The sequence below is a fragment of the Passer domesticus genome, chromosome 3 (genome assembly GCF_036417665.1).
Source record: "Passer domesticus isolate bPasDom1 chromosome 3, bPasDom1.hap1, whole genome shotgun sequence".
NCBI classification, from domain to species: domain Eukaryota; kingdom Metazoa; phylum Chordata; class Aves; order Passeriformes; family Passeridae; genus Passer; species Passer domesticus.
In genome coordinates, this window is record NC_087476.1 from 64,743,845 (window position 1) to 64,771,023 (window position 27,179).

The window sequence follows — 27,179 nt, forward strand, 5'->3', positions numbered from 1 at the left end:
GACTTCTTTTTTATTCTTCAAAAACAATAGCTTGTAAAACTAACATGTAATATCACCCATGAAAAAGGGTATTGGAAATTCAGCTCTTCATTAGGAAGTAGTTGAGAAGGCCGCATGTAAGTGGTTGCCTTCCTAGAGCAAGCATGAAGCTTTTTGTGACTGCTCTTGTTTATACTGCACAACCAACCCTAAACTGAGTGAAATATTGAGAAAGGCTACAAAAAGCAGGAAAGACTGATTTGTCAGTTCAGTTTAAGGCACTTCCCTGAAAAGCCTTCCCATGCTAACTGGAGCTATACCTCCAGAAGAATGATCCATCTGCTCATTGTTTTCCAGGTATTATTCTCTAGGAGCAATAACTTCAGCCCCTTCATACAGGATGCTTCCTAGAGATTAATGATCAAGTGATGGCAATGGCTCACAGCTGTGCTCTGAACACTCCACTCATCCCAGCCTGCCATTATTCCCTAGAAAATTACCCTGCCCTTTGGCTGTAAAAATAAATTGCAATGTAAAAAATCCAAACTGAGTTAAATACGGTATTCATGTCCTTAAATTTTAAGTGAGGTATTAGGGATGTCCAGCATAAGAATACATCTGGATCTTTTTTTAAATTAATCCTTCAAAACCAAAATGTTTTGTAAATAGCTTTCAAAAAGCTCCTCTGAATAGATGTAATCCTGTTAGTACATGAATCACTGGAAGTGCTGCCTAAAGCATTGTTTGGCAACTTCACAAATGAAAATGAACTGTTTCTCTTTTAATACTTATGTTGTCTTCCTTGGTGGTAACTTCAGATAATCAGCATGCAGGAGGGGAATTGAATCACAGGGCAGGAGCCACATCAATGATAAGTGGTGTAAAGCATTATGCCACTGCCTCCTATCTGGTTTAGATGCCCTCAACCAAAATAAAACCACAAACAAAAATCCCTGATTCTTGTTTCTTGCTTGTTTTTAAGTTAGTCATAATTCCTCATTAAACATAAATCCCTGTGAACTATAAGGCAAGCATTAGTGCCATTGCTGTAACGCTTACATGAGACTCTTTATTCATAATGTTAATCTCTTGGTGCAGGAGAATTTGCAGCATTAGTACTGCTAAGTCTATGAGCTCTTCCTGTAACAGCAGCTGTACTTTTGTAAGACTAGAAGAATTAACTGTATGTGGAACTGCATTCTTTCAAGTGTGCTCAGAGAGGGATATACAGGCAAGAAATATTGCTTTGGTTTTGTTTGGTTTGGCTTTTCATTAAGGAAATAAAGGATGTAAATTTATTTGGCATGGAGAGGAACAAAAAAGAATAGGAAAGAGAATATATAGAGCCCCTATTTTTTCCTAAAGTGACATGCTGGATAGTAATTGTGCTAAGACTCAATTAAATGACCAGAAGAGAAAAACAGGAGCATAAAAATAAAACTTTGCAGTAATAACATAGTTTTCCCCAATTTTCTCCTTCAGTTATATCAAGACAAAGTCCAAGAACACTTTGCTACAAGAAGTTTCCCATGATATGTCTTGCAGTTAAAGTTCTCTTTGAAGATAAAATCAGAGCACTGTATATCTGATACCTGCTATTGTCAGATCTTTTGGTAATGGCCTTTTTGCTTGTGCAAACCAACACAAGCTGCCATCCTGGTTACTCAAATACTAATTTCAAAGCTGATTTGTTATTGTCAGCCTGCTTTTTTAAAAATGTGTAAAATAGTTTGCTGTTGAGAATTTATTTGAGTAAGTTGTTATTCTAGAAGTATCAAAAAATACAATGGGCTAAACTATTCCTAAAAAGAAGAATTTTAAAAAACAAATCACTTGCTGTAAATTGCAGATAGCAATTTCATTGATTTCCTAGTTGAAACTGGTTTGTATTGTTAATGGATTTTGATCTTTGTGTGCATGTCTCCTTTAATTTTTCTTCACTTCCAATGCAGTTTGTAGGCATTCTGATTTTGTTTGATTGCTTCCTATTCTGAATGTAATTGAAACTCATTTCAATGTGTCTACTAAGCTAATCTGTCAGACCAGCCATGGTTTCTACTGCCTTTTCAGAACCACCAGTTGTACAAAAACTTAACTGGAAAATACTATCTACTACCCAGTATCATGGCATATTTCTTAATTTTTTAGAAAGAAACTATTAGTTCACAAATGGAAAAGTGCACGAGCACCTATTGAACTTACATCCTTACTGTCCTTGTGGCCAAGCCAACGTGTCAAATGATGGTTCTGACTTGATACTTAGTCATTTCTCTGTGTATTAATTCCTTCTTTCTTTTCTGTCTTTCTCGGTCGTTTCTGTTCCTGCTGGCTTTCCTCTGTCAATTCTCCAATGCTACTCTGTAATTAAAACTAATAAATAACAAAACCATCCAACACCGTAGTTATCCCCGTTTGTCCCCGTTCAGCGTCTTGCAGCCCCCTCAGTCCTCTCTCCTACAAGACCCTGAGCTGTAGGAATTCAGGAGAACGAGCAAAACTTTATGCTTCCACTGATGCCGTTGGACGTCGGAGAACACCGCACCTTGCAGGGGTAAGCTTGGCAGCCAACGTGTCCTTAGTGTCCCCTGCCATGACCACCTGACTGCCCTGCTTCTTAGGATTGGAATAGCTGCAGGGATACTTCCTCCCCCCTGCACCGTCCCCACCTCTCCAGTTTGTGTCATAGTTGGCTGGATTTTAACTGAAACATGCTACATTATGTGGTGGCACAGCCTGATAATGCACCAAAGAATCCATGTGGAAAAGCACGGATGTTTTCCAAACATCTGTGTTTGCAGAGTAGGTGCCTTAGCTTCGCACAAGGCACAGAGGCAGTCACAGTGCCCCCTTCTCAAATGGATTCTTTGCTGCCTTTTAAGGCCCAAGATGGTGTTGCTATTTTTCCCTCAGTGGGGAACTTGTTTTTTCCAGCAGGCTGTTTTCACAAAGGTTCCAGAATTTGATTTCTTTTGTGGCCTTTAGCAGACTGAACTGAGCCCCTAGAATAAAGGGGGGGGGGGAATGCATGCACTCACGTGTCTCTGTACACAAGTGCATAGAGTACACTCACTTCATCTGTACTTTATTAGGAGACCAGGCTAGTAAACTTTTCCTCACTAGGAAGGAAGAAGTTGGTTTAGGAGCATGGTTTATAAGCAAGGCTTTCCACAAGTCACTGTTGATTCTGCATGATTTAATAGCAGTACTAGGGCTGATCTGAGCTTTTAGGAAAATCGAAACAGTAGAACGAACTCGTGTTGACTGTGTTCCAGTGGGATGCAGTCAGACCCACTTCAGATTCATTTGCTGAACCTAAGCAGTTATATTTTTCTTGTACTCTACAACCTGAGTTAATTTAGAGTGTGAGAAGAGTTGAAGTCATCTCTGCAAAACATTGTGTAAGAGATGCTTGCATTTTCATTTGGCCTGATGGGCTGAAGGTCAAGAGGCAGTGCTGTAATTGACATCCCTTGTTAGAAGCAGTGTTAATCAAAGTGCCATGAGTCATAACCTCTACTTAATCTTTCAGGCAGAGGGTAGTATACTGAAGTTTAAGCTAAGGCATAGCCTTACTACGTATCTTTAGAGAAATTTCCTAGCACGTACATAGAGCATGGCAGTCTCCTGGCCTGTTGGTTCTTCCTCTTAAGTCTTTCTGATTGCAAGAGGTTTGGGGTTTGGCTTTTTTTTCTGAATTAAAAAGAAGAAAGGTTGTTACTTTTTGGTGGAGGAGATTATATAAAACTGTTGTTAATATAAAATGAGTGAGTTAAGAGCTGTTTCCTGTAGCCTGTATGATGTGGAAAATCTTTTATACTTCTGCAAACTTCTGTGTGAATTCAGCATTTTGCTTTATTGATACGGGAAAAAAATTTCTGATGCTCTGCTTTCAGTGCTAATAAAACAGATACAATAGAGAGTTACTGTTAGCAAGCCAAAAATCTTGTTCATGGTAGTGCATTTATTCTGGTTCTGTTTACTTTGATAACTCAGCACATAATGTGCTTGTGAAGTTGTTTTCAGTCTGCCTTTTCCAGTTGTTAACCTGGCTTTCAGTTCAGGGGACAAGCATTGCACAGCTTTCAGCTGGTGAGGCTCTCAAGCCCCATGACACACCTGCTACAGGGCTTGTGTTTAAGGCTGGTGAGCAGCAGCCTCAGCATCATGCTGGCTGAGTGGCAGCTCAGTGTACTTTCCAGTATTCCTATTCTTCAGACTCCTGGGGTCTGAGCTCATTATTCCAAAACCATGAAGTTTTTCATCTATACTTAAATATGGGGTGTATGTAGATATCTAAATTCTGATATATTCCCTTAAAGCAGTCGTTCTGTTGTAGCTCTTTTTTGTATTATTAGAAATGTTTCTCAACTTAGGATTGTGTGCTTTAAAAATAAAGATGGAAAAAGGAAATCACTGTCATGTATAAGAACAAATGGCTAAATGTATGTGCTGTAAAATCATCCAAGAAAAGAAAGACTAGGATAACTGGTGTACCGTATTTGGAAGCTTTGAGGACATCTGTGGTGTTCACTTGTAAGCATGAATCCAAAATATTGTGCTATATAGAAAGACTGTGACCAAGTATGAGCCAAGGGGAGGGGGACTTGTTTTGTGTTTTCTTCAAAAGAAATCCTGTGTTTATGAGAAGCAGTGGAAGGTACTCTGTGGCAGTCAGCAAAGATCAAACTATAAGAGGTCATTTTTTTGCCTGTGTAAAAATAAGCCTCGGTACATTAGCTTATTACATCTTAGGACAGGAGAGAATGATTAAGAAGGATTCTTGTTGTCAAATGCACATCTACTGACAAAGATGGTGTCAGGTTACAGGAGCTATATTCAGGAACTTGTTAAACAAGCTGTAGAAACCACTGACTCAGCACTGCTTTTTCACAGCCCCCCAACTCCTCGTCCTTAACTAAGTTTGCTTTGCTTTCTTTAGCTGTGTGAACTCTGGCTTGACTTTGTCTTTTTGTTTGCTGAGCTATAGACTGACAAAAGAGAAAAGGACCATTTGTCATCCAGCTTCTCAGCCAACTTTAAAGGAGGTCATTTTACTTCCAGCCTCAAAGCTAGATCATCAGCTCCCTCTCCAGTTTGGTAAGTCAAGTACATGCTTAGCTGGACATGAGCTATTGGCAGCTCTAATTGTTCTATTAATCAAATGTGAAACGGGGCAAACGTATTTGATGATGTAGATGTTTTCTCTCTGCAAAAAGAAAAGGAAAGACAGTCCTACTTTTAAAAACATCTTGCTACTGTTCTGGAGAAGGGGAAGGGTCAGGAAAATACTTGGTTTCATCCTGGTTGGGCTCAATGCTCACACATCTGGAGAGTTGGAGAGAGGCATTTTGCATGAAACCGTATCAGTTGTGCCAGCAGTCCTGCTTGATAAAGAAACAGGGAAGTGATTTTATTTTTAGCTGCTATGATTGTAGAAGTGATATATAAGTGGAAACCAGCTTTGTCACTCTTTGATTACACAGGCATGCATCAAAGTCTTTGCCTTTTTTGCCTGGCACACCCAAGCAGATAACTTCCCCACCTGGTTCCTCCAAAGTTTCCTCTGCTCAGACACGTCCTCCCTCTCCTGGCAACATCCGACCAGTCAAAAAAGAGATCAAACCAGAAGGTGAGAAGAAAAGACCAGAAAAGGAGGCTGAAAAGGCCAATGAGGTGAAAACAGAAGAGAGTAAAGGAATTTCAGCAGGTGCTGGAGAATCCACAAGTCAGGAACAGCTCACTGTCCAAGCAGAGCTAACTCAAGGTAAGGAGAACTGCTACTTTAGGTTAAGGAATGTTTTATAATTTTCCTTTCCTTTCTCTAAAATGATGTAACTTTCAGTATTTTTTCTGTCAAAGGTTAGTCTGAATTCTTCACAACAGTCCTGCAGATGTATGTTCATCATGAGGAAATTCTAGGCAGGTTGAAGCCCTCCTGCTTCAAGTCAAAACAACATGTCAAACTGCCTCACGTAGTGTGGCTTCACAAGCCTCTTCTCTGCCCTTTTGGACAGGAATTTTGTGCCCCATATCATAATACAGCTTTTTTACAAGCTGTTGAAGTAAAATAATAATGGTCTGAAGACTTAATTGTACAGGAAAACATCGCATAAGGTGTGTGAGCAGTGACAATGTCCAGCTGTGCTAGGCACAGTGCACTTGTGCTGGTAACACTGCTAGCTTGTGTATAATATTGCAAGAGGACCATGTCACAGGAGAGATTAGCAGATTATAATGGAATGCAAAGAACCAAGGAGAAGAGTAAAAAGGAATAGGGAGAATTTTTAAGGGAAAATGAGTTACTAAAAATAGTTAACTAGTGAACAAGAAACCCACACCAAACCCTAACAACCTTGAAAAGTAGCAATGCAGAAAAGAATGTACACAAAAAAACCCCCACAAAACTGTAAAGTGTAGAAAGGGCAAAAGGTAAATCTGAAAATGAAAAAACATAGGTTTCTTCTAGCAAAAAATTGAGTTCATTCTAAATATGGCATAAACTGTCTCTTGCAGATGAGATAGAAAGTCCAGTATGACCACTGGGATACACAAGTTGGGTTAGTTACAATTCTGAACTTAAAATTCATAGACTTTCCTTTAGCGATCTTTCAGATAACAGTTTTAAGTGTTAGTAATCTTGCATTCAACTGCAGCAGGTATAGTTTGGGTTTGTTCTGTGAAAAAAAACATCATGTGAATTGATTTCTTCTGTTTTCTTAAGTCCTGTTACAGTAGTTCCTGTCTGATACCCAGGTGTTTCAAGTTGTAGCTCTCCAGTACAAGGTGCTGACCAGAGAAACCATCATGCTTGTTTGACTGTTTAGTTCAGGAGGAAGAGAAGCTCCACTTCTTTGCAGCATCTGTCAATATTTGAGTTTGTGGCAAGGTCTCTTAATATTGAAGCAGGTTATGTGTGATAAAGCTATTCAAAAGTCAAGCAGTTTGTATTCACATCAAAGAATACAACACACAAGAATATAAAATAGAGACAAATGAAAGAGAAGGGTACTATAGTCAAAGTAGGGAGCAGTCCTTGAAACTGAATGTGTTTTCCCAAAGCCAGAGGAGGTGGTGGTTGGGACCAAAGATGGGAGACCTCAGGCAGAGCATTTTACATGTGAGGTTATGGGATGGCTTTGTACTGCCGATGGAGGCTCCAGCTGCCAAAACTTAGTTGGTTGTTGAATTCAAGAATCTAGAGAGGTGCAATTCCTCTAGCATTTGGGCCTGGAGGAATGTTGCTGATTCTGCTGGGACTGTGTTGCAGGTGAATACAGCTCATTCTCTACAGGTAACAGCACTGGCCTTTCACTGGTCTGGTTCACCTGCCTGCTGGCTCTCTTCACAGGAGCCAGGAGGTCAGCAGGTAGCAATTGCTGATGAAGCTGTTCAAGCTTTTGCAGGCAAATCTCATACACAACTTTACTAATGCCAGTGAAGCTTTAAAGGTCTTTTGGGTGTTATCTGTTCTGACAGCAGGGCAGGTGTGCATTAAGCTACTTGTTATGCTGCCAACTTCAGCGCCTGAGGCAAGAAGCGAGCTCCAAGCAGCACAAAGCTGTGCTCCCTTCAAAGCAACAGCCCTGCCTTGGCCCATGTTAGTAAATTAAAAAGGGCTGAGATACAGGAACTCTGTCATTTATACTGTTTACAATTACAAAGGCTCTCTGGTATGTTTCTGATTCAGTCTGTAATTGCAGCCTCTCATTTTCTTACCTTCTGTCCCCAAGGCTACTAAGAGCACGGCTCTAAATGGCTCCCAAGATTCAGAGTGATCAAATTGCTTACCTTTTTATATTTCAACATCCCAGAATTTTCTATGTTCCCAGCTACATTTTGGAGGTTAGCCCAGCTTCGGACTGTTCCCTGGGGTTGGGCTGAATACCTGTTTTGGTAATGTGAGAGAATAGTGCTCCATTGCGCTAGGGCTAAACTGTGCCAGCTCACCTCAAGGCTAGAGAACAGGCACTGGCACTCTTTAAATTACTGGTGTAGAAGAATAATTTGAATTCATGGTCAAAGCCCTGAAGCAGTTTTAGAAAGACCTCTGTAGTTTTTAGCTGATAGAAGAGGAGAGCAGAGAGGTCAACAGATTGGAATTCAGCACAGAAAACAAATGAATTTATGTTTGTTTACATGATGAGGTATAGGAAGGGGATAATCAGGGAGGAGACCCCTCTTTAGAAGTTGGTAGTGAGGTTAGGAAAATTGTCACATCCCAGTATATGGTTAGAAATGCAGATTTATAATCATCTGCTTGCTGCTTCTTATGACTTATTTTACATGTATATTACTGGGCCAGAATCTGATTTCATTGACAGTTCAAAGTCTTCCCTCTCCATGTTTGCCTGTATTACCAGATGGGATTACTCTGGGAATGCTTCCTAGCATTAGCTTTTGTGTTGGTAATGATCCCTGGTGTCTAGAGAAAAGGTGATGAGTCACTTTGTTCCTGTGCTAGAGAATGCCAGGCAAACTTACAGAAATATGAAAAAAAACCCTTTAACATCTTCTCTGCCACATGGACAAAGCTGGTCCTGAATAAAGAATTGATATGAAGGCACTACTAGATTTGAACACAGGCCACAGTTCACCAATAGTGGCAAAATTAAAAATGCTGTGTCCCATGAGTTGCCTCAGGCTGGAGCAGCTGCAAAACTGAGGATAGCTAGTGTCCTGCATTGGTGCAGGTCACATCAGGCAGTTGATGTTTGAGATCACCGAGTCACCAAAAGTGACTATCACCAAAACTTCTGGCTCTGATCTTCAGATGTGGATGATCAGACAGAAAAAAATATAATTTCACAATGTTCTATTTCTGCTCTTCAAACAGAATTGGGCAAGCTTAAGTAATGTGATGGTAGGGACTTGCTGAGTCAGCATAATCCTGTTAAGCACCTGTCAGCATTTGTTCTGACAGAAAACTTGACTTACCCTTTCAGCTGCAGGAGCTTTCACAAACCCTGCAAAACCAAACTTCCCTGAAGGTATGTGGACCTCTGGCATCTAGAAACATCTTCCTCCTCAGAATCATTTAAAAAAAACACATAAGCTTGAAAACACTTTGCAGTGCATTTAAAAGTATTTTCTGTTCTTTTCAAAAGAGTGAGATCTTGGCTGCTGTGTCTGTACAAACTAATTTTCTTTCCCATTAGTTTCAGCAGCCAGCCCAACCCTGCCTCCTGCTCCAGCTGTTTCTCCAGCCCCAGCAGTGCCCAAGCCCTCTGCAGGTACAACTGACCCTGAAGAAGCCACAAGGCTGCTGACTGAAAAGAGGCGCCTTGCCTGTGAGCAGCGGGAACGGGAGGAGCAGGAAAGGAGGGAGAGAGAGGAGCTTGAAAGGTAATTCTAGGTCTCTGCAGTAGAGAAGTATGAAGAAATATGCGTGTAGAAGCTTGTGTGTATTCTGCTGTTACATTGTTATATATGAAGCACAGCACTGAAGTGCAGAAGGCACAAGTTCCTCCACAAAACTATGTTTTCCTTTTGGGTTTTCCAGTTGGTGGAATATATCCTAAGCAGATGTTTAAGGTTAAAACTTTTTGTATGTAGAGCTTTAAAATAAGACAGGAGGAGAGAGTAGATCCTTGCAGTTGTGGTTCATTTTTTCCTCAGAGATTAAGCTGTACTTTTTTGTTGCAGCTAGAGAACTCTGCATGGCTGTTTTCAACTTTGTGATCGGCACAAAGTCTCTTACTTTGAGTTGTAAGACCTCTGTTGTGGGTGGTGCTTTAGGTGTCCAGCTGTTGTGACTTAGACCTCTTTGTTTTCTCATTTAAAATAGACACCCCCAACACCCTCCCAAAAGTTTTGGAGGGTAATTAATGTTACATCTCACTTTCTAATAGCAAATGAGTAGCCCATCTGCATACACGACTGTGGCTAAGCACAAGTTGATTGTTTTTTTAGAGAGCTGTCATCCCTCTGGAATGTGCTGGATTTCTTTAACCACTTTGCTGATAGGAGCAAGGCTGAACCAGTTAAAATGGCCTGGCTTTCCAAAAGGCTCACAACACTGACTCTCTCAAAAAGAGTTTTAAAGAAAAAAAGCTGCTGTGGTGTAAGAGTAATATGGTGGATAAATACTAAGTCAGAAAGATCAAAAATAAAAAGTAAAGAATAATCAGTTTTTACAGTGAGAGGAGTTTACAGTGTCTGCGCAATGCCTTCATAAAAGAACTTGAAAGGAATTGAGGCCAGTGAGATGATGTTGGTCTCCAGTGACATAAGTCAGTTGTGAGAAGGTTGAGAGATATCTTACATTGCTGAGCTACAAAATGGAAGCTGAATTGCTGTACTAACAAGCATAAAGGAGTGTGTATAGGAAATAATCCTAACTTGACTACTGGTGTTAGTCTCTGGATGAATTATTTCTGAGGGAAAAGATCTTGTTTGGAGTTGAATATGTGAAAGTATCAGGTGAGTCATGGTTGACAAAGTAAGTGAAGTGTTACAAATTAATAGAAAACAAGAACAAAATGAAAATGTCATTCTGAACGACCCAAGATAAATCTACTTTTTCAACGTCGAGTTTTATTTTTTCTTTGCAATAGTAAAATTAGTCAAACTAGAAAAATAAGTGCAGACAGACATCAAGGAAGATCACAAGCACAAAACAGTTCCCATATGAACATCTGCTAAGGAGGTGAGGATTCTTCAGCTGGGAAGATATGCTTAAAAGTCCTAAATAATTCAGGAAACATCAAAGGCAAAGGGAAAAGTCACTCACTTCATAACACAAGGATATGAGGGGCCATTAGTAAGGTTAAGAGGTAACCTTCAAAAAACAACAGAATTAGATACTTTTTAAAATCAAGGAATAATCATTGCCATGAGGTGAGTTGGGTGCCAAAAATGCATACTGTTTCAAATATGGTTATAGCAGAAAGGAGTGTTTTCCAAAATGTATTAATCAAAGATACTATTTCTGACTCAGAAAGTATGCGAGTCATGGATTAGGCAGAGATATGCTGGAAAAGTTTTGGTGTTGAATTGCAAAGTTATTTATATTCCATAGGGCTTCATGTGTGGCCCCCCACCATGGGAAGCAGAACAGACAGCTTAGGAATAGGACAGCAGTGCTGTCAGATCAGGAATCTGGTGGTTTGGCTTTTCTCCCTGATTTATTACCTGTGTTTCTTATGCTTATTTAATGATTGCAGACAAAAGAAAGAGGAGTTGTCCCAGAGGATAGCTGAAGAAAGAGCTCGCCGAGAAGAGGAGGAAGCTCGCAGACAAGAAGCAGAAAAACAAAGGAAGGATGCAGAGGAACGGGAAAAGGAGGAACGGCTGCGCCGCCAGGCAGAAGAGAGAGAGCAGAAGGAGAAAGAAGAGATGGAGCGCATTCAGAAACAAGTATGCTTCCCTCTTGGAATTTCTGGGCCAGTCTAGCTGGCCCTAGTGCTACACCCACAGTGAAGTGGGTGTAGCAGCACTTCTTACCTAAATTAGAACAATATTTACAATTTAAATGCTAACTGAAAAGTGTTGGGACAGAGTTCATTCCATAGAGTAATTCAAAGAGTGGAGATCTTTCAACTTGACAGAAACATGTGGTAGAAAGTTGAGGTTTGGGGTTTTTTTCCCTCTCTCCCTTTTCAATGTGTTTTTAACAAATTCTTTCTTATTCCTCGTAAATTGGGATGAAAAAAGCAATATAGTTGTATTGAGGAATTTTGATAAATGCTGTTATACCAGAGAATTCTTTGTCCCAAGAGTTACGGCAAGTCCAGATGTAAAGATAACGATTCACTGTGTTGGAGATACAGTACTGCTGAATTCTAATCCTATGTCAAATACTGCTTTTGTGGGGCTGGTGGGAAGGGGTAGATTTAATCAAACCAAGGAGAACCTTTATCTGGCCCAGTACTCCAGAAATCAGTCAAAAGACGTAATAAATGAAAATTAAGTTTTTCAAGTGCTTTCATTTTTGATGGGCATAATGTTGGTTTACTGATTTCTGGAGAGGCTGTGGTAAGCATTCTGGATAGGATTCGATTCTTCTCTTCTCACCTGTCCTCTTACTTCTTGCATGTGCTTCACTTTGTCTTGTAGACGTGAGGTTTTTCTTCTGGTGTATAAATGTATGCTTCTGATAATAAATGTTTAAAGGACTGTGTTAGTGAATATGGCTGAGAAACTCCATTCTTCTTTTCAGAAGATTTATGCTACTTTCTTTGAAATGTTAAATTGAGGCTTAACTTAATTTAGCCCTGAAAGATAGCACATGGCCAAGGCTTTTTTGGATGTTAGAGATGAAAAAAAATGATCAATTGTGGTAGTTTCATCATATAACAGTGTCCCAGTCAAGGAGCAAGGCCCTTCTACAGTATATTCCAGACAAATTTTGCATTTCATTAAAAAAGCAGAAATGGAAAGTTTGTGCAAATGGGCCTGTGGCTGTTTGCCCTTGGTGTCGTTAAACAGTTACTCTGTTGGCCAAACAAAACATTCTACTACAATTGTTTTACTCTCAAAAATATCCACCACACAAAATATGGATCTCTCTAATACTTTCCTGGCTGCTGTTTTAATGCTGAAGGCTAGAAAAGTTATTCCTTATTTGTCATCTGCTGTGTTCTGGAACAGGCACAGAACCAAACATGATGTCCATTGTTTAGTTACTCTCTCTTAATGCTACACAAAACATGGAGATGAATCAAGAAATGCGCAATTCCATCTGAAAAGATTATGGTGATCTGTAAACCCCAAAAGTGTGTTTTCAGGGTGTTGTAGACACACGTAATTAGATATAGAGTGTAAAACTTGTCACTCCTTGCTTATTTTTCCTTGCTTCTTTTTCTTTTGCCACCAACATAGAAAGAAGAGGAAGCTCGCCTGCGGGAAGAGGCTGAGAGGATTCGATTGGAACGTGAAAAGCATTTCCAAAGAGAAGAGCAAGAGCGCTTGGAAAGGAAGAAGGTAACTCAGTCCATGCAGAGAAACTGTGATTGGTTTTGCCTTAGCAGTCTGTTTCCACCTGAGCAGTAGGAAGTAAATGATGTAAATGTGCTCTCAGAAAGGCTGCAGTCCTCATTGGCCTGATGTGACAATGAAGGGAATATTGCCAACAGTAATAAATAATTCATTTTTTTTGCAATAAACAGATACAGCTGATAAATGACAAGCAGTTGTGGTTTGGGAGAAAGATATTCAAATTAATGCCAGCAAACATTATTTTACCCATTTACATTTCATTGTAGAGGCTTGAGGAGATCATGAAGAGAACTAGGCGTGTAGAAGCTGTAGATAAGGTCAGTGCTGCTACTTAACATGTGTAAATATTGAACATGTTTCTGGTTTTTTTCCCTACTGCCATTTTTAATGTACAAAACTGTGCTTCCTTTGTAGAAATCCAATGACCAGCAAAATGGACATATATCAAAGGCAAATATTACTGGAGAAGCAGGTATTGTGTTTAACTGTGCCCCGAGCACAACAGGTGAATAAATGCCTACTGAGCACAGTGATTTGGGAAACAGTTCTGAAATTTGGCACACTAACTGCAGTAATAAAAACTATGAGAGGAATATAAATTAAATCTTAGCAGACATTATTTATCTTTTCTGTATAGGTAGTTAACCATTACTAAATGAGTCCAGTGTTTTAGCAACTTGGTCTCATTGGTGTTTGACAAAAGCAATTTTCTTAGCAAGTTTATTTATAAAGTGAAAGGAAATGATTCTGTGATTTGGATCACAAAATAAACTGATTCTAGTTTGTTTCTTATATTATTTCAGATGTGGTTGTTGCAGATTTACTCAATTTTCTTAAAAGATTATTTCTTGTTAGTCATTAAAAGAAAGTGTTCATTGTTCTAAACATCTCCCTGCGACTTCTTTCTTCCACACCTGCTGCCTTATTCACTTGACCTGTATTTATTTTTTTGACAAAATTGAGCTACTACAAAAGCTTACACTTTTATGCGCTTTACACCTTACACTTTTATGCACTTAACACACTCTTACGCTTTTCTTCTACTCTATTCCCTCTATTTCTTTTTAGGTAATTTTCTATATAAGAAAAAAAATATATATTTCTTCCTTTATTATATACTTATAATAAAGGAAGAAAAATAAAATGTAGCTTACATTCAACAATCACCAGGTGTGAATTAGCATTGTTTAAAGATACTGAAGTCAAGCTATCAAATGGCTTATCCTACTGTAGCATAACATTAAATGACATTAATCTTTTTCTCTTTTGTATTTGAGTGAAATGGAAGACAGCAGCAGTGACTGATGGATGACTTTTTTTCTTGATTTTTAAAGTGAACACTATAATTAGTACTGTCAGGAAGCCTTTTGATGCAGATTTCATTACCCATGTTTGTTATTTGTTTACATATTATCTCCGCGGAAAAAAGTTTGTGAGCTACTGATACAGGACTCATCTGGGATGCCATCTTTGTCTTTGGGCACTGTTGAAAGTGTTATAAACCATTTAAAGAATTCCTGAAACTATAAAGTGTTCCACAACTGTTGGCTAGTGCTTTCCCTCCAGAGATAGACAAAAAGTAGTCTTTTATCAGTTTCCTAAGGCAGAGGAGACTTTGGATCTCCATTTCCCCAGGCCCAAGGGAAGGTCAGAATCCTTGAATGACTGAATAAAGAGAAGACTGCTCTCAGCCTCAGGGCTGCTCTACTGTTTGACTTGCATTATCTACATGTACCATTGATTTAAAGGTATATTCCAGCCACATGAATCTCCCTGACTATCCACAAACCATTTGTTTTAAATTTTTTTCTTAAGTCTTACTGTTTGCCAAAACCTGAGAAAACATTTATGGGAATGGCCAAATCACACAATGAAAAAAATCCATCACCTTTTTGTCATTTGTCATTTTGTCCTCTGCTTCAAAAATATGAGATTGTTCCGCATTTCCAAAGCAGAACAACTTTTTCTTCTGTTTTTTTTTTCCCTTCTAAAAGTTAAAGCAAATCTATTTTCCTGTTACTCAATTTGTAGAAGCACAGAAACCCCTATTTCTAGTATCTTCCATATAAAAACTGGCCAAAGATCAGACTAAGGCATTCAGTATAAAAGTCTTCAGCCCAAACATTTGGAGTACAGTGAAATTGAGCAGCTGAAGGAGGGACTTACCAGATGAGGTTTTGGGTAATGTAGATAAATGTGTTCGAGCCTATGAATACTGACTTGTCCTTGCAATTACTGTGGCAGATGTTAGCAGGGTGGGGTGCAGTTGCTTCCTCTTACTGACCTGAACATGAATAGAGGGACTCTAGATACAATGCAGAAGGCTGTAGTTGTACTTTAAAAGAAAACCACAGGGCGGGCCAGAAACATGTATTACATGGTTTTGGCATGAGGGACAGGGATATTCTCATTTTATGTTGCTCTCTGCGGTGTTTTATAGTAGTCATTTGGTACTTATTGAAAGAAGTGGAGATCCCAATGGAGATTTTTTTTTTCTTGATTTCCTTTTCAGTCACTAGAATCAAGAAATACCAGTGTATGGAATGAGTAATATCCAAGTTTTGCTGTATTCCATTCGCTATTACTACTTGAAAAGTCCCAGCACAACATTCTATCAGATATCAGTCTCTTTTGCCCACTGGCTTATATGTTGGAATTGTGCATATGATTGTAAGATGTTTATTCTTTTCACAAAGCTATGGCTTTGAAATCTGGCTTTCTGACATTTACTTTGGACCTGAAACAGGGTTTGTGTGCCCAAAAAGCTGACAGAGGAGATGGGGTTGGCTAGAGGGGTGGGGAGGGGTGTGGGAACCCTATATTTTTTTAAAATTGTAACTCGCCTTGGCTGTGCTGGCTTTTGTAGAAGATATTTTACCCTAATCTCCAGTGTAGATGCTGCTGCTTGGTTTTATGCAAACCTGTTTTCTCTGCCCAGTCCCAGGCAGTCCTGCCTCTCCCTCGGAGCCGGCAGCAGGGCCGCAGCACGCGGTGCCACCTCCGCACAACGGGACAGCGGCAGTGCCACCATCACATAACAACGGGACAGTGGCGGTGCCACCTCTGCACGGCGGGACAGCAGCAGTGCCACCTCTGCACGGCGGGACAGCGGCCGCCTGTGTGCGCACGGGGGCTGCACAGCAGCCCCCTGCAAATGTGGACAGGTAAAGCATTGCCGGGTGTCAGCGAGCCCTGTTTGGAGGAGGAGGGCTACTGGAATAATAAATTGTATTCGCATCCATGAGTTTATTGGCTAAATAAGACACAGCTGTTCAATCTGCCTTGTTTGCTGGTTTTTAATTTTTCCTCTCTTAAGGAAAGAACTTTATCATATTTAAAGAGCAGTAACTGATTTTTGCTACATGATAGGGTGATTTATTTTTTTTTTACAAAATAGAGCGTGTTCTTTGCAGTGTTTGGAACAATGTGTTTGGCAGCAATTATTACATTTGTTGAAATTTAATAGAAAGAGAATTTTTTTCTGTTTGTGTCCCTGAATTAAGCTTCATAAAACCCACTCTGGGCTTGCACTGCTTATTTTCTTAATTCAAATAATGAATACTGTGGTTTCAACCTAGATGTTTTGATTTCTAAACTGCTTGAAGTATTAGCAGTGGTGTTGTGGATATGTCCTTTGTGTGAGATATGGGATTAGTCACTTTGGTTATGCATTAAAAAAACACCTTTGTTCCTCATAAGGAGTATTTGAGGAGGCAAATACCATAAACTGGGAGCTCTCTGTAGCCATGAAGCAAGCCACTCAGATTTTGAGAAATAGTTGAAAAGCTTGAAACCTCAATATTGAACTGAGTGACATCCATTACATAAGCATGAGCTGTCAGTTATTTTAATTTTAGTGATGCAGAATGCCAAATAATCACACAGTCCTTTCATGTTTTATGTCAGTACTGCCAGAATATGCATCGAAAAACTTGAGTGTGGGAAGCCATTGTGCAGTCTGTAATGGACAGTATGCTTCAGGGTGTGATTGGCACTAATTGAAGGAGGAATTTGCCCTTTCTCGATCCCTCCATATGCCTGGGGGATCTTAGCCTGCTGTCATGCTGACAAGGATGCTCCTGCTGGGGGAAATTCTGTCAGAGACACTGAGGTGCATTGGATGAGCTGCTCAGAGCTGCCTCATAATTGTCTTGGGCAGCTATTAAAATGTTAATCACTCCCCACCTTACAAGCACCTTGATGTTTGAAATATAAAATGTGCCACACTAATGAGTGCTGCCCTGTACCGTTATAATCTGTGTGGAAGAACCTCAGAATGACCACAGTGAAGAATGAATAAATGAGATTGAAGAACACTGACACAAGTAGGAAGCACATGTGAGGTTGTGGAAGGGAGAACTGGCATGCCAGGTTGGATTGTGTCTGCTTTAAAGGTACATCCACAGTGACTGGGAAGGTGAAGCCTGAAGCACTTGGTAGTGTACCACAGATTTTTGTCACAGGGTAAAAGCCACAGGTACCAACACCACTGCTACTGTATCTTGTGTGCTGTGGTTGTCTGGCATCCAGGTTCACCTGGCGTGGTAGCATACACAGGGGCAGTGGGTGCAGGTTGTCTCCTGAATGAGCACCTCACTCTGGCCCTCAGCAAGATTTGTCTTTTTTCTGAAAAAGACTTCTTCATGTTTTAAGGGCAAGAGGGTGAGATTTCTGACCAGAAGTTAAAAAGGTGTTACCTGGGGAACTTGTGTCATGTGCTTGTGTGGTGAGAGGATGAAGTGATGCAGAACCATACAAAAGCCTCATCCATAGCTCACTTACAGATTTTTGCCTGTACTCCATTCCCTAATTCTTTCCCCAACATAGGTCATGCATGCTACTTCTTAGAAATAGTTATTTCACTACAGTGGTTTATGTTGACAGTACTTTCCTTATGGTATTCTGTAATTCTTCTTTTCTGTGCTGTTCTCTACAAACACTTGCAATGCAGTGCAGAACTCCTCAGTGAGCACAGTTCACCTCGTGTCTCCATCCTGGGTGCATGGAGCTGGGTCTGGGTAGGTTAGATAATCAGTTTTTAGAAATATGCAGTTGGTCTGGGTGATTGCCTTCATATCTTGTCCTGGAAAAGAAAGCTCTCCATTGCTGACTGGTTTCAGTGCTGTTGTCTCAGTGGATTAAAAATAAGCACTATTTATTTAAATAATCCAGAAGTCTGGGATACATTTTGCTGTTAATGTCTATCTATGTCTCCTCTGTAAAAATCCTCTCAGTAAATGAGGTGACTGACATCTTCCCTCAGATCAGAAATAGCAGCTGTGAAAATATTCTGGTGTTTTTCAAAGGTCTGCAAATCTGTATATTTTTTTTCTTATTCAGTGTTGATTTCTGATTAATGATTGGAAGTAGATATACTGAATTCTGGCCTTCTTTATTTTTTAGTCTCTTCAACTTCTAATTTCAGGCTGTGTCTACATAGAGTTTTCAGGCTGTGTTACATAGAGCTAAAATTATCTACAACAGATACAATTTTAAGTAATTTTAAATTTTTGGATGTTCCAGTTTCTTTAATTAAACTGGCTTCTCTTTTCCCAACATCCTCCAGTCTATGTTGTTAATATTGATGTGTCCAGGTCAAAATGTGAAGCTGCAGACATACTCTTCAGCTGCCATGGAGATGTCCTTCAGATGCTTGCAAGACTGTTATGTTTGGAAATGCATTCTCAACAACTTAGGCAACTTTTTTTTCCTCTATTACATAAGTGTTTTGCTACACGCACACTTATGGAATATGTCAGAATGCCAAAATTATCTGGTTCTTTCTGCAATATTGTATGCCTGAAAAGGATATCTCTGCTGTTGCATTAGACACTTTGACAACATTAAGAATGTAACATAAGACAGTAAGAACAGCTGTAGCAGGTCAAAAAACCTTTTCTATTTTTTTGTGTTCTTTGCTTTGAGGGCCTGTAGCACATTGTAAAGGGAAAAAAAAAAGTAATTACCAGGAGATCCTCTGGCCAATGAAGGGTTGCTAAGCATTGTAGTCCAAATGCAACCATAGGCTCAAGTAGTCCCTAAGCTGCTAATTACCAGAAGCTGAAGGGCATACCAATCTCCTAGGAATTCATCTAATCTCCTTTTAAGCTTGTGGTCTCTAAGATGTCCACTGGAAATTAATTCCACTGTTCTGCTTCCCCCTTTGTTTAGTCTAAATTTGCACCTCTAGTCCTTAGGTGGATCAAGCAGTACAGAATCTAGAAGATTTTATACCACAAAATTTAGAATATTTATAATCCTGATTTTCTTTTCTGTACCCCCTTTGTGATTGTAGACTCCTCTGTCTCAAAAGACATTGTTCGAGTCTGAACAAATCTTGCTCTGACTCCATGTGCAATACTGGCAGTGTCGTGACACATAAGTGTAAAATATGAAGCATTATTTATTCACTAAGTCAGCGGATAAATTGGGTAGAAAAATTCTGTTTGCAGAAGCAAAAGGCTTCTTCATTGCTCTAATACTCGTTGAACTACTGTGCTGTTTAATTTATATGAATGAGCAGTTGCTCTCTTTCCACCTCTTTCTAATCCCATTCATCAAACTTGGCATGTTATCCTAGCTCTGGTATGGCTATTGGCAGTATATGGGGATAAAGTAAATAACAGGATACTTTCTAGTGAAAAATAACCTAATGACCATACATGACAGAGCAGCTTTTAATAGTCCTAAAGCATTTTACAGGTTCTGCTCCTCATCTTACACATGTGGGTCTCTGGCACAAAAGGGTGATGCGACTTAGGAGCTCTTCCAGGCAGCCAGCAGGGTTTCTGTACCTGCTCTCAAACTCAGTGCAGTGAAACATATTTTTCACTTAGAAATTTACCCAGCATATCCACAGATGAGAAAAAGGGGAGTGCCTTTCTGAAAAAGAATTGGTGATGGTTTGAAAAACTGGGAAGGCTTGATATGAACACCAGCGTGTGATTCTCACAGGAAATCTGAGCTTTGGATAAAAAAGCATTGCCACTTTCAAAAGAGCAAGGTTTTGGTCTCTTGGGGAGTACTGTAAAACAATTCTTTCGTTGTTTGTGCAAACTTGTACAAAGAAGCCAGCAAATGAAAATATACAGTGTGCCAATTACAAGCAGGTTTCTTTTTAAGAGTAGTAAATGTGCTGTCAGAAAATAAGCCTGTGAAACCAAGCTGCCTGCTGAAAAATGGCCTGAGGAAATTGATAGCCAAGTTTCAATCTAGGAAAATTGCATCTGTGCCTTTGTGGCCGAAACATTTCCAAACAACCTGAACAGTTGCAATGGGACCCAAACAGGGAGTAGGTACCCAGGATTGCCAGGATCTAACTGTTTGAGGGCTTTAGGAAGAACCTGTGAAAGATGACAAGATTTTTGAGTATTTGTTGAGTACTTGCTCTTGCCTGAGGAGCTTATGGTCCCATTACTGTCATCTTGTTCACTGAAGTAACACCTTAGTTTCTCCTCTGTGGCAGGATAGGACATGCCGTGTGTAGAGTCAGAAGGATTTGACAATGCAGCACCTAATAAAGGAGTTGGGAGGGGAGGCCCAAGGCTGTGAGACATGAGCAAGTATCATCTGGGGCCAGTATGTGTAAATGCAGTATCTGTGCTTGTGCTGCTCTGGGCTGGGGGAGAGGTGCAGGAGCTCACTCATAAGGTATCTCTGTCACATGGCAGGTAGAAAATGAAAGTTCAGATTGACAGGAGGGGTTCTGGGAGAGGGCTCTTTTGGCTTGGACATGATCAACAGAAGTGTGGAGCTGGGTAGTGCCTTGGAAATGACCCCTAAGATCATTTATGGGAGAAGGGAATGAAAGGAGCACTATATTGAAAAGGGAGGTTTTTTCCTCTGGATGAGTGGCATATAGAAAAAGCTGCTCCAGAACTGGTGGCAGGAGGTGATCCAAGAAGTAATAAAAATAACAGTGATCTTATCTAAGGGCAATTTCATTGGTTTGCAGTAAGAGGAAGGGTACAACAAAGGTTATGAGAGCTGAAAAAGATGTTAGGAGCTGTAAATTGCATTATGTGGGTGGTTCCAGGTAGTGGTGGTGCTGCAGAGGTTTCCTTACTGATTCCCATTGGAATTGCTTCTCAGACTGCAGCGTCCACTCTGTAGTTCTGGCTATCATGTAGCCAAAGGTAACTACTATCCCATGGGTTTAAGGGAAGGAATAACAAGTACTTGGCTGCAAAACCAGTTTTTCCTACTGTGGTGGGAGCATAGTTTTGTTTTCACTGGCTAAAAGAATGCTTGGGATTGATGCAGACTTCTCTTCCATTTGTGCTATTGCTTTGAGGATGACTAAATTTCTGCTCTGTATAAAGTACATAAGGAAAAATTGCTATGTTTCTCTTTCAGCAATCTCAATCCAGAGGAAAATGCAAATGAAAATGGAATGTCTATGCAGAATGATAACTTTGAAGAGATCATGAACCTGCCTATTGGTTCTAAACCATCCCGGCTGGATGCTATGAACAATGATGGAAGCAACAGTCCCGAAATTCCTTTGAATCCAATTCTAGCCTTTGAAGATAAGGGCACTCTTTTGCCTCAGGTAGATAGTGTTCAAACACATCAAACAGCAGGTAGGTTTGCTGTGGTTCACTAACTCTTGTATTTTGTTGTAATTGGCAGAGGTCTCAGAGCTCCCAATCAGCTTATATTGATAAACTGATTCATTTAAGTATTTTTAAACTCTATTTTTTTAATATTTAAACTCTATTTAAATTTTAAATTGAAATTACTTGGGGACAGGAGCACATCTCTTTGTAAAGCTGTGCATGCCAGGCACATACAGCTGCAGTGCAGTGGTGGTGAGGCCTTATCGTTTCCTGGAGGGCTTCTCACATGTGCTTTGCTTTCTGCCATTTGAAGTTGCTTGGAAAGGCTTGCCCTGTGCTTTCAAGCAGAAGTGATAGGGGACAGCTGCTGTTCTGACCTTATGATCAGCAGTTTGGTTCCAGTTTTGCAAGTGCAATATGCACATGAAGAAGGGGAGTAACTACATTTTAAAAGCTACGTTTTGAAATTCTGGATGTGCTTTCCTCATCAAGTTCTTGCAGGCATCAAGGGATGGTTTCCAGGACACTGGATTTTTTTTTTAATTACATCATAACTTTTCAAGAATTCTAGGTAAACAAATACTGATTTAGAAAATTAAATTGGATAGCACTGTATTTCTCTCTGGCCTAAAAATGTAAGGAAAATCTCACATTAAAATAATTGCATAAGCATGTAACATTTTGAAGAAAGAATTGACACTCTGACCTGACATGTTTACCTTCTGTTTTAGAAGTGATCTGATTGTTTCTTCTGGAGAACCAAAGGTGATATGAGCATCTCTGCAGTCAGTGGAGTTTCTTCCATGCTATGAAGGAGTGTTTTATTTTTTCTCTCCAGTTTTTTAAAGATTTCTTGAATATCTTTTTTGGAAGGACTTTAGTAAAACCAGCAGAAGAAATGAGGGGAATAGACTTGGATCACCATTCTAATAGCTTTCATCACTAGAAAAATCATGCTTCACGTGCGTTACTTAATATGGCTATTTCCAACAAGCTTTTTTTGTTAGTAAATGAATATTTCTGCATTCCTTAAGACACAAGACACTGGAATCTGAAAGTAACGGGCTGATTTGGGTGGTGGGACTGATTATTTTTGTTTTTAAAAAAGGTGGGTGTTGGTTTAAAAAGCATAATTGTAAAATTGGCAAAGAATCTTTTACACTTTATGGTTCTAATACTTGAAAAATAAATGCCTCATTGCTCTACAAGTAGAGTTAATGGGGTGTTTTATTTAAACCTGTTGGTTTAAATGTTATTGCAGAGAACTCTAATTATGGGGGCGAACTATAGGCTTCTGTATCAGGTTCTTGTAAATGTAATTCCTACAGGGACATTCTGTAAATTGAGACGTCACTATGATCTTCTCACATTTTCTCTAAAAACACAAAACAAGAAAGGTTTTAAAATGTGAAAATTTGAAAGCGTTATTTTTTCATTGACAAGAGGATAACCTATTGTTCTCCTAGATTATGTATTTATGAATTTTGCTCAGTACAGAAATAAACCATTTGATTGAATAAATTAGACGAATGTGGTAAAAAAGATACTGCAAACTTGATTTTTTTAGTTACATCCATGTTCACAATACTATAAAAAATGTGTATGCATATGTGCACACACTTGTGCACACACCTACAAGGAAATACCTTGTTCTGAGTCCTGTAAATTGCTGCTGTTCCCAATGATGGAAGACTTCTCCTTTGCCTTATCAAACTTTTGAAGACTGTGTAACCTGGGATATTTGAGTTTTGGATGATAATGCAGGTTCAGGGATTTTTGGGGTTTGCTCGTTTCAGAGCAAATGGAAAATGGTCATTTGTGCTTTTTTATGTAGTGTGTGGTTTTTATAAAGCAGTGCAGTTTGAGTGATAAGAGGAGTGATGCAGGTTGCTTTCTCTTTAGTTTGATGCTGATTTCTACTGTCATTCATTGTTCCATCCCACAGTTTTGGTTGCTGTTGTGCAGAACTGTAAAATCTTGCACGTTTTTGTGCTTTGCTAAACGATGCTGTTGGAGGCAGAGCTTGCTCGGGGTGTTTGAGTTTGCCAAAGGCTTGAGACATTGCTCTCTGAATCGGTGAGAAGATCCTTGGGTAGGGGAAATGGAGGTTCATGGGCTCTCAGCTCCTGCTAACAGAGAATTTACCATTAAGATTCCTGCACTTGCCTCTAGTGAGCACTGAGCAAGGCCTCTAGGAAGCTGTGCAGAAAGTTTGTGCTAGCAGAAGAAATCCTCTGAGACAAAAGCCGAAGAATTTCTGAAGAAATTTCTGCTGCTGCCGAGTGTTCGTCTTATAGAGGAGATGGGACAAAAGCAATGGAAATCAAATGAAAGAGACTTCATCTGCCAGAATATTTATGGAAGGGAAAAAACAGCCATTCAGTCAGAGTGCTTTCAATAGTAACTTGTGACACAGTAAAATGAATTGGGTTCTTTTTTTGCTTTCTTTAGTTTTCCATGTACATAGCCACAATATTTTGAAGTGTCCAAAATATGTAGTTTTTCTTTAAAACTATATATAGCATGTAAGTACCAAATAAAACTTGTTTGAAATATTTATTTCTACTTATATTTTCATTTTCTCACCAAATTGAAGCAAGAGTCAATCTCTGATGGAAAACTCTTCTTGCTACTCATGGTCTGCTTAAAATTTTGTTCCAGATTTTCTCTAATTTCTTTACTAAAAATCAGTACAGAGTCACTTGCAACAAGAAAGAGAGCAATTAATTAGGCAGTTACATTTAGCTTCAGTTTTAAGTCTCTAGGATTCATTTAGGATCAGGTTTAAATTGTGTTGATCTTGAGCTATTTAGGATTGGTTATAAATCATTCTAGTTTATTTTTTGGCAGATTTCAGCACATTTGCTTCACTGTTTGTGGAAAAATGGGCTGGCTTTATTTCTCACTTTCACTTTGGTTTTTGCTTTGATTTTTTTTTTTTTTTAGCAGGGCTGGATTAAAAACAGTTTGTCATTACAGTCAATCCAGATTTGCTTCAAATGAGAGCAAGAATTTCCTGTTTCAGGGGCCTAACATACAATATAAAACCAAGGGAATTGAGAGCAGAAGTAGGTGTATAAAATTTTTAAAAAGGATTTAATATTGAAATTCTAAATCTTTTGGTTAAGTCTCTTAATGCAGGGGAAACAGTTTCTCTTTTGTTGAGTGTTGTTCTTGACAATAAAATATGGTATGGGAGGAAGGCCAGCTCCTCTGCCTGCTATTGCAACTAATTGTGTTGTTTGTACCATGAGGGGCAGGGTGGAACCCTGTGAGGCAGAAGTAGCAGGTGCAGCCAGCTGTTCTGGGGGCTGGCAGCAGCAGCCTTCCCCAGCAGAGAGCTGTGTGCTCTGGGAAGGCTCAGCTCCATTCTCTCCATTCTCCCATCTCCACAACACAGCATCCTCGCTCACAGGGATGATGCTCCGTGAGTTATTTCAGTACATCACAGCTGCTGCATTGCTCACCACTAGCTCTGTTTGCTTCATGTCTATTATCTCCTCATTCCTCATGAAGAATAATTTATTTGCTTTCTTGCTAAGACCATGAAATAATGTTTGAGATTAAGAATACGGATACAGGACACATTTCAATATCATCACTTAATGCACTGTTTCTTTTTAGAAACGGATCTAAAATTAGCCTTGGAGGTGGTTTGCAGTTTGAGATTCTTTTGTTCCCATTGTGTCATTCAGCCAAGTCCTCTGTTTTAGAAAATTCACCTGTCCAAAGCTGAGCACATGGTTTGTCACATGAGATTTCAAAACAGGATTCCTGTCATGGATGAATATTGAAAATGCCATATTGCTTTATCCAAAGTTTCTGTCTACCCTGCACTTTCATAGGCCTTTTTACTGCACTGAGTGTGGTTTTGGTTGTTTTTACATGGGTTTTTGTTTGTTTGTTTGTTTGGGGGCTTTTTGTTTGTATTTTTTTTGTTTTGTTTTGGTTTTGGGGGTGTTTGTTTTTGAAGGTACTGGCATTGTTTTGTTTTGGTTTTTTTCCCAAACGGTACCATTGGAAAGAACTTGCAGATACTAAAAAAAACAATTATAAAAAATGCCTCCCTTAAGCACCAAAATTAAGTTCAGAGATTTGAGCCATAATAAAATGGAACATTGAGCTTTTAACTGACAAATAACTTTTATAAACTAATTTTTTTATCTCACTTTTATTCCACATTTGTATCAGCTCTAAAGCTCTACTTGCACATAAGAGTTATGAGATGGTCAGAAGCACCTCAAAAGACACTGTGCTGCATTTGGCTGGGGTAGAGTTAATTTTCTTCACAGTAGCTCAAAGTGGGGCGTGTTTGGGTTTGTGCTGAACACAAGGCAGGTAGCACGGGGATGTTTTAGTTACTGCTCATCAGCGCTTGCAGAGTCTGCCTCTCACACCACCCACCTGCCTGGGCTTGTGTAAGAAGTTGGGAGGGGACAGCTGGGACAGGTGACCCCAGCTGACCATAGGGACATTCCGTACCTAACATTGTCATGCTGGGCATATAAAGCTGGGGGAACAAAGAGGAAAGGGGGGATGTTTGAAGTTACAGTGTGTGTCTTCCCAAGTAACCATTACACATGATGGAACCTAGCTTTCCTGGAGATGGCTGAACATCTGCTTGCCCACAGGAAGTATATATGTAAGAAAATAAGTTGAATTTAAACACAACTACCTTTTTATTGTTCTTTAACTCCATTTAACATGAAGTATGAATATCAAAATATAACAAAAATTCCTAATTTTGTCAAATATTTTCACTCATCCCTTGTTGCGAGTAGCTTTGGAAATAACACTTGAGAACACAGTTCTGTACTTAAACACGTCTCACCCAAATTATTCATGGTTCCCGCTGTGTTCTGTACTTGCTCTGTGCAACATTTCCTTGCCTTAATATGTCTTTGCTCGTCTGCTGAAGAGTAGTGCCTCTAGTGTGGACAAGGATCAGCTGTAAGGCTTCACCCGTTCTTGTTTCTCACAAATTTCTTGTACTTTGAGAGTTGTTCCTCAGCAGTTACTTTCTGTAGTAACCTGTTTGTAGTTTTCTACCTTTATAGTATGGGTTGATTCAGTTATTTTCTAAAGTCCTTGGAGTGTGCTCTGAAATACAGGACATGGAACAGAAACAGAATAAAGATGAATGCAGACCTGCATACAGCCTGTTGCATGAACAGTGCTGTTTTTTCTGAAGGAGGGGGTGAGGAAACCAAAAGCAAACCATAAAACCATGGAAGGTTAACCAAGCATAGCATGTGTTTTTCAACATGTAGCCGTGTCCTCAAGCACACTTAAGCAGCCAGCCAAAGGGTGCAAGGAATTGTGTTTTGACCTGCTCCAGTTCTTGTTATCGGGACATCTCTCTTGTATGACGAAACTGCAAGTAGCAGGAAAATTACAGGAACCAAGGAAAAGAGTTGTTTCCTCTGAAAGTTCAGGCCCTTGGATCTGGTAAGTTATTATAAACCATTTGGCTTAAATATTAACTGTCTTCACGGCACATAGCTGCCCTAAGGAGCTCTTGAGTTTCTTCTGTTTGCTGACGGACTTGCTCAAGGAGTTTGGCCATTTGACTTTTTCTGAATGCTAACGAAAAGTCTGGATCTGAAGAGGAATAACAGGTGTTAGGCAACCTGCTGTTTTTCCCTATGTTCTAATGCAGATACATAGAAAACTTATTTTTCAGGTTAGATACAGTTGGTTGGTGGT

General features: G+C 39.6%; 2 protein-coding genes across 8 annotated transcripts in view; one reads left to right on the plus strand and one right to left on the minus strand.

Annotated features, from left to right (window-relative positions):
• MAP7 (microtubule associated protein 7) overlaps positions 1–24,030 on the plus strand; it is a 108,864-nt gene extending 84,834 nt beyond the window's left edge. For 3 of the 5 annotated variants that reach the window (XM_064413600.1, XM_064413601.1, XM_064413598.1), the window contains 11 exons: positions 2,382–2,530; positions 4,967–5,076; positions 5,463–5,743; positions 9,135–9,321; positions 11,142–11,334; positions 12,799–12,900; positions 13,182–13,232; positions 13,330–13,387; positions 15,854–16,079; positions 21,271–21,497; positions 22,205–24,030. In XM_064413600.1, coding sequence (XP_064269670.1) covers positions 2,382–2,530; positions 4,967–5,076; positions 5,463–5,743; positions 9,135–9,321; positions 11,142–11,334; positions 12,799–12,900; positions 13,182–13,232; positions 13,330–13,387; positions 15,854–16,079; positions 21,271–21,497; positions 22,205–22,215 — 1,595 coding nt within the window. In that variant the 3' untranslated portion in view covers positions 22,216–24,030. The remainder of the gene's footprint in view (positions 1–2,381; positions 2,531–4,966; positions 5,077–5,462; positions 5,744–9,134; positions 9,322–11,141; positions 11,335–12,798; positions 12,901–13,181; positions 13,233–13,329; positions 13,388–15,853; positions 16,080–21,270; positions 21,498–22,204) is intronic. The other 2 variants (XM_064413602.1, XM_064413599.1) reach the window with 1 other exon arrangement.
• A 2,103-nt stretch (positions 24,031–26,133) lies between these two features.
• Positions 26,134–27,179, minus strand: part of LOC135296792 (uncharacterized) — a 31,149-nt gene continuing 30,103 nt past the window's right edge. For 2 of the 3 annotated variants that reach the window (XM_064413604.1, XM_064413603.1), the window contains exon 14: positions 26,134–27,074. In XM_064413604.1, coding sequence (XP_064269674.1) covers positions 26,953–27,074 — 122 coding nt within the window. In that variant the 3' untranslated portion in view covers positions 26,134–26,952. The remainder of the gene's footprint in view (positions 27,075–27,179) is intronic. The other variant, XR_010358787.1, reaches the window with a different exon arrangement.